General features: G+C 47.4%; 1 protein-coding gene across 4 annotated transcripts in view; it reads left to right on the top strand.

Annotated features, from left to right (window-relative positions):
- The window catches only part of SMOC1 (SPARC related modular calcium binding 1), a 144,017-nt gene that overhangs the window by 597 nt on the left and 130,712 nt on the right, over positions 1 to 12,708 (top strand). For 2 of the 4 annotated variants that reach the window (XM_014867213.3, XM_014867214.3), the window contains exon 1: positions 1,638 to 1,872. The exons of the other annotated variants lie outside the window; for them this stretch is intronic. In XM_014867213.3, coding sequence (XP_014722699.1) covers positions 1,774 to 1,872 — 99 coding nt within the window. In that variant the 5' untranslated portion in view covers positions 1,638 to 1,773. Of the gene's footprint in view, positions 1 to 1,637; positions 1,873 to 12,708 lie in introns of those variants that run through there. 4 annotated transcript variants of the gene reach the window in all.

Genomic DNA, 12,708 nt, shown 5'->3' on the forward strand with positions numbered 1-12,708 from the left:
GCAGTTCTCTTAGAGGTGTTCTTCATTTTTGTTTGGAGAACAGTAAGTTCTTAGCTATTGTTCCTGCATCCAGTCCGAGCTTTTTGATCTGAGGGTGCTGGGGAGAGTTGAAGCCTTTTACGTAGAGAGCGGTGCGTTCAGGTTTATCCTTTAGAAGGATGACTGGCTGCAAGGTGGAGGCTGCGTGGGGCCGGCAAGGGGAGCGGGCAAAACTGAATGCAGGAGTTGGGGCGGGAAGCTTGTTCACACAACCCAGGAGAAAAGCCATAAGGGAGCAGAGCTAAGACTTGTCAGGACCTCTCAGGCCCAGACAGAGGAGGAATTAAACACTGGCACTGCCTCCAATTCTGGTTAGAGAAAAGTATCCGTCGCCTTGAAGTGGTCCATACTAATGAAAGTAAACACTGAGGGCTGTGCTCCACATAAGAAGATATACCCTGGTTCTCTTGGGTTGAACACAGTGGACAGCCTTGCTCCATTGAGGAGCTGGTGTGATGTGGCTGTGACCATTCCCAAGACCTCCCTCTGGGGACCACCCTGGGCGGAGCCCTCCAACAGCCACTGGACCTTTCGCTGCACTGTCTCTCCAAGTGGGTTGGACACCCAGGGGGGTCTCCCCTCCCTCCTCTGACCCATCTCTAGGGTCTTTGCACCACAGACTACCCTTCCCCTTCAATGCTTTTTCCTCCTTCTCCCCCACCAGGAGACCAGGGTCCCTCTCACCTCCTTCCCCAGGGCTCCTAGCACAGAGAGGCTGACCTTGTGCCCCTCAGTTCGACACAGGGAATAGGATGCCTCGGTTCCAATCCCGCATCCACCACAGAGCCACAGGTGGGCACGACCCCATACACACGGGCCTTCCCCAGCAGGCACATGCCCAGCCCATGCTTCGCCTTGCCTCCTCCACACTTCTTCCGGGGCAGCCGCTGTAGGACTTGGGGTGTCACCTCCTGGAAGTTGCTTTGGGAAAAGCCAATGCACCCACTCCCCTCTCCCCACGCGGGTCACAGCCCGCCCTGTGCAGGTCACCTGGCCACTTCCCAGTTGTTTTTGGTGTTGATGCAGCGGGGAAGCAGGTTTCTCAGTGCGTAGGCGCCCTGGTACCCTTATCTGAAAAATGGGTATTCCCTGCCTATTTCACGGGGCTGTGGACAACTCACGCACTGGCGCTGAAAACTATATATGCTTAGGGTATTATTATTATTAGCCGGGCGGACATTCTGGTATGTTCAGGCTGCTGGAGCTCTCGTAGGCTTCCTCGGACAGAAAGGCCGAGAGAAAGTTCCTCTTTTTCCCAGTCTCACCCGGAGCTCACTAGGGCTGAGCAACCGAGCGTCTCTCCCCACTGGGGTTGACCGCAAGCCGCCACTTTTTGCTCTCTCCCATTGGCTTTCACCTGCCAGAGGGTCGGCTGCTACGGGCCTCTCGGCCCGTCAATCAGGGCAGCCGGGCTCCGCCCCGCCCCTCCCGGGGGTTTATAACGGGAATTCCCATGGCCCGGGCTCTGGCATCCAACCTGCTGCCGCCGCGGCCCGGCCGAGCCGAGCGAGTACCGCGCGCGGAGCACACGCTCGCGCCCCGGCTCCCCGCCTTCGCGGTGCATGCCCGCGCGCTCCGCCCGCAGCCCCCGCCCGCCCGCGCCGCTCCGCCGCTGCCGGCCGCCCGCCGCCGCGGGGGCCCCGAGGGAAGCAACGCAGGGAGGCCGGCGCGGCTGTGCGCCCCGCGGAGCCCGCGACCCCTGCCCGCAGCCGGCTGCCCGGCCCGGCTGGCACCATGCTGCCCGCCCGTTGCGCCCGCCTGCTCACGCCCCACTTGCTGCTCGTGTTGGTGCAGCTGTCCCCGGCTCGCGGCCACCGCACCACGGGTCCCCGGGTAAGTGCGCCCCCAGCCGCGCGCCCACCTGCGGAGGGAGACCGGGGTCGCAGGCCCTCGTCCCTGTGGGCGGGGGGAGGGCGAAGGGAGGTGTCAGACCTTGCCATCCCCCCCTCCCCCAACTAACTAGCAGTTCCCTGTGGGCTTCTCATTGAAGTTGCTGAAATAAATTTTCTCCCATTGTCTCTCACTCCGCCCCAGCCTTTCTTATAGCACCGATTCTGCCTGCTCCCCTCTCCGGAACTGTCACTGGTGGGTTTTCTTTCCCGGTCTCTTCTCCCAGGGCATTTTGCTCCAAGACCCTTAGAGGTGCCTCCCGCGTCCGAGGAAGCTCGCTCTCCGCTCAAGTAGGGCTGCCCTGTGGTCTCACTGCGCCCGGTCCCGGAGCGCTGGCATTCTTGGCAGGCGGGGAGGCAGCCCTGCCTCCAGAGTTTTAGGTTACCCGAGAGTCACACAAGAAACTTGTGTTGTTGTTGTTTTAAAAAGCGATCACGGCAGGTAATTTTAATGTTTCCCCCTGTTGGGCACAGCCCTGGAGGAGGGGTAGAGGCGGGGGGAGCCATGGAGAGGAGGTGCAGACGAGCTGCGCAGTGTGCAAGAGTCTCTCCCCCTGGGTTCGAGGCCGGGAGGGTGAACTACTCGTTGAACCTTGGTCAGATTGGAGTTTCTGAGCGATATGAAACGTGCCAATGCTGCGCACAGGACAAGCTGTCTAGGGCATTGTAAAATCTCCTGAAACCAACAGCGTTGTGTTCATTTCTGGTCTAGATTATTGCTCCCACCACCCCAATTGGTCTAATGAAGGATTCCACTGCCTTAAAAAATGTACTATTAAACCACCTAGTGGTTGATTTGACCAAACTTATTTAGACAATCTCTGGCTAAGAATTAGTTTATGTTAGGGCAGTGGTCTCTTGACATAGCTGCTGGCCCGAACCGGCACTGGTAGTTCATGTGAAAGTAGCGAGGATCTTTGTGAAAACAAGACTGGCCCCCCACTAACTTGTGCTTTCCTGGATATCCTTGGGCCTAACCTCATTACCACCTGTTCAGATTGCAGGTCCTTTATTCATAGCTCTTGCTATATGGGAATCATCTTTATAGCTGTCGTGTGTGGTGGAAAAGCCTTGCAAAGTTTGACGAGCCTTAATGACTGCCCAGATGCTGGCTGATTACATCGGAGCTGAGCTATCACTGTGAGATCAGATTTGCAGCCACTTAGGAAAGAAAAGTGTTTGTCCCCGTGTTGGGCTGGCCCTTGCTTTTATGACCAGATGTTCAACAGCAGCAGTTAAAGTGCGGCAGATTAGATCCAGGGCGTGTCATAAATCCTCGACAGCAGGCATTCCCAAAGCTGGGGCAAGGAAGGGCTCCGGGAGTGACTTTTATGGATGCAGATGAGGATGCCTTTTAAATGAAGCTGCTTGGTTTGATATTAGGACTCGCGGCTCTTAAACTCTGAGGTCAGGAGAGCCATGGCGTTCCCTCCAATAATTAGGAACAGCCAAGACAGAGATGCAGACCAGAGCACCCGGGCTCAAATCTGGATGCCCGCCCACACGAGAGGCCCGCAGACAAATGGTGGGGGGCTTGTTTGCTGTTGGGCATGTCTAGCGTCTCAAGCCATATGGCTCTCCTTCCCTGCCTCCTGAAATTGGAGGAAACAACTTGTAGGGGAAAGCCAGGGACTTCAGGGGAAAACAGGGACATTGGCTAGGTTTCTCTCCACCTCCTTTAGTCTATTAATTTGATAGAAATGATGGAACGTAAGCAGGAACTGTACATAGGCTTGTGTGTGTCCTGCTGCATCGCCCCCACCCCATGTGGTTAGAAAGTACCAAGGGGAAGCTGATATCTTGAGCATGTGGTTACCTAGGTACATTTATAGGCGACAATAAGAACAACTATTTATGAGCACTGGGCTAGGCACTTTCTATAATCGTTTATGCTTATAGGAAGAAGAAGATGGGTCTTTTTAGTGCCATTTTGCGAGTGAGTCAGGGAGGCTATATGGCTTGCTTGAGACACTCCTGGTGCATATGTAGCTCTGAGAGCCAAATCCCAGTTTGTATGGATTTATAAGTTGTGTGCTTTCTGCACCACCAAGCAGCTGCAAGGAGTGTTCATCCCACTAGCCATGCCGTTCCTGGTTCGTCCAACTAGGAAGAGATGGCTCAGTGAGAAAATACTAAACTCAGATGCATCAGGCGAGTCTGTAGAAAGCATCCTTAATAATATTTTTTGGTGTCTGTATCGCCAAAGGGTGATGTCTTGAGTTTCAACCTATCCCCCAAGACTCCATTTCTCTTCCGTGGCTTCTTGGTGGCCTCAGAAGTACGGCTCTGGTTGCAAGTGGCGGCGTCATAGGAGGAGCAGAAACATCTGGCTTGTTGCAGTATTCCCTTGGGCACCCCTGGGTCTCTTCTGTTAATCTTTTGAGTGACAGAGGCTTAAGGATTGGCATCTTTTCCAGCTGGCTTTCTAGGAAACTGAGCACATGCCCTTTCGGTTTAACTTTATCTGGCTCACTAATTGAGCTCCCCCGAGGCCTAGACCCCAATCCTTGCCCCTTATTTGCTTCCTGCCTTCATAAAATTCCTGACATTCGCGTGACTCTGGAAACCAGCAGCGATCGAGTCTCGGGTTGGAGGGTATTACGTAGGGAGCACCTGATATTTTGGTCTCTCAACTCTGCTGCTTGGCTGCCTTGGAGCTGGGCAGGATCCTTTTAATTAGCGAGGAGGTAACTATTTCTCTAATCCTGCACAATTTACTGAAAACGTTTCAGAGGAGGATGGGATTGGGGAGCGGCTCTCCCGGGCTGGCGGAGTCTGGTGGATGGTCAAGCCAAGCGAACTGCCTGTCTTTGTCTAATCTTTGTCTGCCCTTGAAGACTGGAAGCTGGGTGAGGACAGGAACTGTGCCCATCTTGTCCATCGGTGTTCCCTCCTAGAGCTCAGCACAGGGCCGGGCACCTGGTGGGGATGGACTTCTTTGGTGGTTGTAGAAAAGATAACTACATGCAGACAATGCATATTGAACAGTGGTCCATGGTTTCCACTTTCTTGGTGCTTCAGCATGCCTGGAGGCAGAAAATAGATTTAAGGAGTTGAGAAATAGGAGAAAATGGGAAAGTCAAGAAGTCTGAGGAAGGACTTTGATTTCTTAATTGTTTTAGATATATTCTTTATTTGTTCTCTCTCCTCTCGCTTACTTGGTTCATCCTTCAAAGCTCAGCTCCAGTACCACTCTCTAGGAACTTTCCTATAGAACACCCTTTGGGTTAGAGTTGATCACTCTCACCTTACGACGATTTCTATAGCTGGTTCACTTGTGTTGTCGCTTTCGCTAATCCTTCTACAGTGAACATCTTGAGAGTGTACCAGCATCTTCATCTTCTTAGCACTAACTTTCCCCTTCGGCACTTCATCTACCATCCTGTCTTGTTAAATGAACAAACTCACAAACCCTTGAGGGCAGAATAGAGATTTTATTTGTCAGTGTGCTGGTCATGCTGCAAAGTATTCTGTAAATATTTGTTGAGATGAATTGGACTGTACAGTGATGTCCAAGCTGGACCCCCTGCTCTCATTTAAACCTGAAATTGGTTACTTACAAACATTTCCCCCCCATTTTTAGGCTTTTGTTCTTGTTTAAAAATAAGTGTGTGTGGTGGTTATGGGAGGTTTGGGGGAGGAGAGACTGAGCGAGCAATCCTGGCTGGGGGAACAGGCTTCAGTTCCACCCTAATCCCTTTTTTATCTTGCATTTGCCAAATGAGAAGCAGCTTCTAGACGGTTCCCTTCCATTTGACTAGCTTTCCTCAGTGCCTGGACCAGGGTGGGTCCTTGTGTCTGCATCGATGCCCTTATTATCTGTGTGCCTGACAAGACCCTTCTTTGTCACATAGGGGATTTATCTGAGATGCTCCCCAGATGCTAGGCCAAGAACTTAAACATTTTGATAGAGCTGATATGGGAATTTACAGGAATGAAATTGAGGAGGACAAGAAGAGGAAACAATCATCTTAGAAACTCTAAAAAATGCAATCACATGGAAAACACTTGATATTATCTTTTTATCTGCTAAAGCTGAACATCCACATTTCTTTTGGCCCAGAGATTCTACTCCCAGGTACGTACGTGTGCCCAAGAGAAACTCATGTCCAGAGGAGACTTATGCGCCACGTTCACAGCACCACAAGCCTGGAAAGAGCCCAAAGGCCCATCCGTTGGAGGGCAGAGGAGGAAACTGTGATGTGTTCACACAGTGGAGAATGATACTGAATCAAAACAAATGAACAACGACATGCAAAAATATGGATGAAGACTGGTAATATGATGTTAAGCAAAAGATGCAGGATGACGCATTTTATAAAGTTAAAAACAACTAGAATTAACTGATAAAAAACATTCAGGAATACGTTTAGCTGCAATAAAACTATATGAAAAGATATGGTGACCACAAGATCCCGGGTGAAGTTAGGGTGAGGCAGGGGACAGGTTGGCGGGGGAAACCATGTGGTTAGTACAAGTTGGGGTCACTAATTTACCTTTTTATGTGTGCGTGTGTGAGGGGAGGATGTGTTTGAAGGTATTTGTCCATTAGTAAAAATCTAATAGCTGATTAAATAAAAAATAAAAGTGGGCCCTGCATGGACCAGCGTTGAGAGTGTCATGAACCACAGATTGTGATTAATTTAATTCTCTGCACCTGAGGTCAGATGAACACACCTTCCTTGAGCAGGGACTCCTTTCTTGCCTCCTTCTGCTCCCTCCTCCCCCTTTCCAGATGTGCACGTGGCCCTACCTAAAATACCATGCTGGGGAGTGATTATTGGCTTTTGTTTCAATTCTTGGCCGGTTAGACCCAGAGTGGGCCCAGGCCCTGCATACACGTCGACATCAGTGGCCAAAGGGCTTGTTTGTAAAGCTGAGCGGCCGTGGGCAAACTTCCCTCTCCTTGCTCAGGGGCATCAGCCTTGGACATCTGAGTCCCAAGCCCTGCTGAGGACTTGGGTCAGAAGCCTTATTTGCCAGTGGGAGTAGGGGAGGCGTGTTCCTGGATTGGTGCCTGTCTTCCTTCCGACCTCCTCCCTCTCCCCGCTTTGCAGAGCCTGGGGGAGGGGGAGCGCGGCCCTGCTTAGCAGGTACAGGGCACCCTTTCTCTCCCGACCACATAGAGATCTATTGTTTAAGCAGCCAAGTTCCTGGCATTGCTGGTGGTGGTGGGGGATGTCAGCGTGGAGGGCCCCCTCCTTCCGGGTTTGTCACTGTGGAGCTGTTTGGAAGAGGACAAGGGTTGAGTTGCGGATGAGAAATCGATCGGAGCTGCTTGTGAGGCCTGCCAAACAGGGTTAGCATTGTACACATGTGCTCCGCACGAATCCTGAGTCACGGAGGGGAGAAGAGTATTGGATCTCCATGAACACTCGCAACAGCTCCATCAAGACCTCTAAGCAACATCTGTCATTATAGCAATTAATTGGATTTCCCTTTGTATCTGACATCATTCCAAACTCAATTTCTAGATCACAAAATAATCTTACTTTTGGCAGACATCTGAGCTCGTGAGGTGTGGAGCTCTGTGTGCTTCCGGATGTTGCCTTGGTTAATTTCAGCCTCTTCTTTTGGAGCCAGAGTGGGGCAGTCTCTACAAAGCAGGAAAGGCGGCTCAGGAGAGCCCCTCCCACCATCAGGGAGGACCAGGACTGAGGGAGCTTCCATGAGGTAATGTCAGGTGCTTTGAAACTTGACAAATACTCTCCACGTGTGAGTGACTGTGCCCATCCCCCATAAAAACTAGTGCACACTAGAGCATTGATCCAATTCTGTAAGATAAGCATCGAGTGGTTTTTTAAAAAAGTATTGACAGTAGAGAAAAACTGGACCAGTCTTCCCAGATGGTTCATTTTTAGGACTAGATAAGCATTTCTAGGGCAGTGCTGGGAATTTTAAATATTTTTTTGTGTTTATTGTACACCTATTCTTGAAAAATTCTGCAAAGCCCCTGGGAGAGGACACAAAAGTAGTAGTGAGTAAGAGGGTGAGGTGGAGAGTGTTGTGAGAGGACGTGGATCATTCCTTCAGGTACACAGTGCACTGACCAGCTCAAAAACAGCAACTCCAATGACTTCCCTTGTCAGCAGTGCTGTTCAATAGACCTTTTTGCCGGGGTGGAAATGTTCTCTATCTGTTCTGTCCCGTATTAGACGCATGTGGCCATTGAAGCTTAAAGGTGGTTCGTGCAACTGAGGAATGGAATTTTTAATTTAGTTTGATTTTAATTTAAATTTAAATGTTAATAGCCACATGTGGCTAGTGGCTGTCATATTTTGGACAGTGTTGGTCTCTAACCAATGTGCCCCCCTTTACCTCCCACTGAGTACCCCCATATGCCCCAGACTTTGGCCACATTGCATTTCCTGACCTCTCCGTCTCTGTCTGCAAAACCCTGCCCATCACACGAAAGGCTCGGAAGGCTCCACACCATCATCCAAGCTCCGCCCAGGCAGAGTTCTCACAGCCCTCTGTGCTTTGCTTACTCCGGACGTGTATGTCCCCATCTCCCCTGTATTCTCGCCAACAGTAGGAAGGAGGGTAGTGGGGCAGCCTCCACACAGGCTTTGGAGGGAGACAGCCCCAGGTTTGAGTCTGGCTGTGCCACTGTGAGCCTGGGCTAGTAATTTAACCTCTTGGGTCCTCGGTTCCCTGGTTTGTCCAATGGGGGTCACAGCATCTACGTTCCAGGGTGGTGGGGAGGAGGAAGTAGGATGTTTTAGCTTCCTGTCCCTATTGCTATTCCTATCCCTATTCCTGTTCCTATTCCTATCCCTATTCCTGTCCCTATTCCTATCCCTATTCCTATTCCTATGGTAACTAATACTCAAACTTAGTGGATAAACTACACAAATTTCTGGAGGTCAGGCGTCTGACACGGGTCTTCGTGGGTGAGATGTCACAGAGCTGAGTTCCCTTCTGGAGGCTTTAAGACAGAGTCCATCTTCTTGCCTTATCCAGCTTCTGGAAACTGCCTGCCTTCCTTGGCTTGTAGCTCCCTTCCACCATCAAGGCCAGCAATAGCTTGTCAAGTCTGTTTCATGCTGCCATCTCTCTGGTTCTGACTTTTCTGTGTCCCTCTTCTCCATTTAAGGACCTTTGTGAGTGATTACATTGGATCCACCTGGAGAATCCAGACTGTTGTTATTTGAAGGTTAGCTAATTCCACCAGCAACCTTAATTCCCCCTTGCTATGTAAGATAGCAGTATTAGGATTGGGACATGGGCATCTTTGGGGGGCCATTATTCTGCCTATCACGGTTGTTCAGGGTCTAATCCAGTGCCTGGCTCAGAGAAGATGCATGATAAGTGGGGCCATTATTGAGACCTGCAGCTATTAGTTTCTTTCCTTTTAGAGTGGGAGTCTCTTCATGATGGAGTTGCATAATTTTCTTTATGGACTCAGTCCTGCCTGAGAACAGGTGCTTAGTAAATGTTTATTGATAATAGAATTTTTAATAAATGTAAGTTGTTTCTTTCCTTGTAAAGATACACTGAATAGTAAAAAGAAATAAAATGCAAACTGGAATATATAATCCCCTTTGTGCAAAAAAACCACGTTGGTTGTTGTATAGAAAAATTGGGTGGATCATGTGTCGTGCTGTTAATGGTGGTTATCATGGGAATGTTCCATTTCCATGAGATGTATCTTAGTAATTATTAAAGTAATTTTGTTTACAATGAGCACTTTTAATCTTAGAGGAACGCAATAAAGATTAAAACCTGCGTGATTTAAAAAAACCTGTTTCAACCCAGCCTGATGCTCAAGTCACCCTTGGGTTCAGTGTACATCTGACCCGGTCGGCCTGTGTCCGTGCTGGGCTGATTTTTAGGGATAGTAGCTATTAGTACCAGGCCTCCTGCTCATTTTCAGCATGGTAACTGTTTGCTTTAAAGGAGAATTCTCAATTAATCTCAGCAGGACACAACTGTGAAAAACGTTTATTGCTGCCGGTGGGAATATAAATTAGTACAGTCACTTTGGAGAATTACAGTTGACGTTGCAGACACACTTTGACCTTGTGATTCCGCTCCCGTATAGACCCTCGAGAAGCGTTCTCAAATATATACCAAGGGACGCATTTAAGGATGTTTGTAAGCAGCAGTTTTTAGTAGTAGTAAAAAATTGGAAACCAGCTAAATGCCCGTCAACAGGAGACTAGAAATAGAAATTGTGGTATAGCCACATAATGGCACTGAAAATGACTAATCTAAAGCCATATTCATTATTATGGATCAATTTCATTACTAAAATGTGGAGTGATAAAAGGCAAATTGTAGAATAATGCATACATTATGATGCTATTTATATACACGTTGAAAGCATGTAAAAACTATATATTGTTTAGGAGTACATACATATGTAAAAAATATAGGAGAAAACTAAGGGCAATGCTAACTGAAGCTCAGGTAGTGGTTATTGAGGATATGAGGGCAGGAGGAGAGAAACAAGTTGGGGGGTACACAGAAGGCTTGCACTGAATTGATGAGGCTCTGTTTTTAAAGTGGGTGGTGAGTACAGGATTTTTAAATTCCTTTTTATACGTATTACACAATGCATCATAAAGTTTTCTATAAAAGATAAAAATGCATTTGGATAGATCATAAAATTTTAAGAACAGATAATGTCTTTTGCTCTGTGCTGCTGATCACACTTTTCCTTTCAGGGACGTTTGGCCTCCTCTCTGCCCACTGCATTGCTGGCCGCCTCCCCACTGTCCTCTTGAAGCCCTGAGGCCGTGCCTCCTCCCTGAGCTCAGGGCCAGGTGCAGATGTGGCTGCCTTCTCTGCCTCGGCCTTACGGTGCTCGTGTCCTTTCTGCTCGATCTGAGCCTCTGCTCTGCTCATAGTACTTGCTCTCCTTGGATAGTTAGGGATGAAGTCGATCATTTTCTCAAATTTATTGGCCATTAGTTTAGGGTTGCCAGAGTTGGCAAATAAAAATAGTAATATAGGATTGCCTAAATTATAAGTTGCATAAATTTGAATACATAATTGCATAATGTAAATGGCATAAATTTGAATTTAAATAAACAACAAATAATATTTTAAGTATGGCCCAATCAAAAATTATTTGTAATTTATCTGAAATTATTTGTTATGTATCTGAAATTCAGATTTAACTGGATATCCTGTATTGTAGCTGACAATCCTACATTAGTTTCTTTTCTTTTGGGAATCATCTATCCTGACATTTTGCTAATTTTTAAAAGAGGGGTGGTAGTTTTTTGCCTACCTCACTGACTGACTTGGAAGAATTTTTTTTTAAGTACTAAGAATATTAATCTGTCAAATGCCTTTCGTTATAAAAAAATGGTTTCAATCTACTAAATTTTACATTTTTATGTAGCTCGTCTGTCATTGTGATTTCTGTCTTGGGAGTCAGGATGAGAAAGGTCTTCCCCTACTAAGGTTATAGACATGAGGGTGAATATGTTTCTAAAGGCTCAAGTTGCACAAGCAGTAACATATATACCACACAGGCCACCCATTTGATGTCTGATAGGAGTTTATATAGTATTTTCTGTGAATTAGTGTCACTCTATGGAAAGAGTGCCTGTCCTGTTTCAGAAATTCCCGGTAACATTTGGAAAGGAGATATGTCAACTGGAAGTATTCCATCAAGGTAATTACTTGGGGAAATCTTTATAAAAAGTGTTACTTCTGGGGCTGGCCCCGTGGCGTAGTGGTTAAGTCCAGTGTGCTCTGCTTCAGTGGCCTGGCTATGTGGGTTTGGATCCCAGGTGTGGACCTACAGTACTCATCAAGCCATGTTGTGGCGGTGAGCCACACACGAAATAGAGGAAGATTGGCACAGATGTTAGCTGAGGGTGAATTTTCCTTAAGCAAAAAATAGAGGAAGATTGACAACAGATGTTGGAGTGAAGCTTCTTCACGAAAAAAAGGAGTGTTACTTTGGGTCAGCAGGCTATCCTGGAAAGGAGACTAGGACTTTGGCAAAGAATTTAGACTCTCCTTTATCTTTGGGTCCTTTCCATTCATTTAAAAAACTTCTCTTTGTTACGAAAACTTCTGAATATACACAAAAAAGGACAGAATAGTGTAACGAATTCCCATGGAACTCTCACCCAGCTTCAACAGTGAATAACTCCTGCCCAATCTCCTTTCCTCCACCTGGGCCCCTCGTCCCCTGTTCAGATTAATTTGAAGCAAGTCCACACAGTGTATCTTATCATCTGTAAATATGTTCATATGTATATATATATATATCTAAAAGACCAGGACATTAAAAGAAACCTAACCACAGTACCATATCACAACCAAAGAACATTAACAATAATTCCTTAATATAATTCCATCAACATCCAGATCTCCCTGATTCTCTCTCAGATGTGGTTTTCTGTTAGTTTGAATCAAGATCCAAATAAGTCCACATGTTGACTTATCTGTGTCTTAAATCTTTTAATCTATGCGTTTCCCCTCCACCTCCTTTTTACTTTGTAATTTATTTGTTGAATAAACAGGTTGTTCTAGGATTTTCCACACTACATTTTGCTGTTTGCATTCCTCTAGCGTTGTGTTACATGCTCCCCTATCCTTTATATTTCTTGTAAAATGATAGGTAGATCTGGATGCTGGGTCAGATTGAGATGTGATATTTTCTTTGGCAGATATATTTCATGGGAGTTCGTGTGGCCTTCCATCAGGAGGCACGTAGCATCTGTGATGTTACCACCGGTGACGATCATTGTGGGATCCATTAATTTATTAGGAGTTGTCACTGATTTTTAAACAAGTAACAAGTTATACTGAAAAG

The sequence above is a fragment of the Equus asinus genome, chromosome 7, assembly GCF_041296235.1.
Source record: "Equus asinus isolate D_3611 breed Donkey chromosome 7, EquAss-T2T_v2, whole genome shotgun sequence".
Taxonomy (NCBI): domain Eukaryota; kingdom Metazoa; phylum Chordata; class Mammalia; order Perissodactyla; family Equidae; genus Equus; species Equus asinus.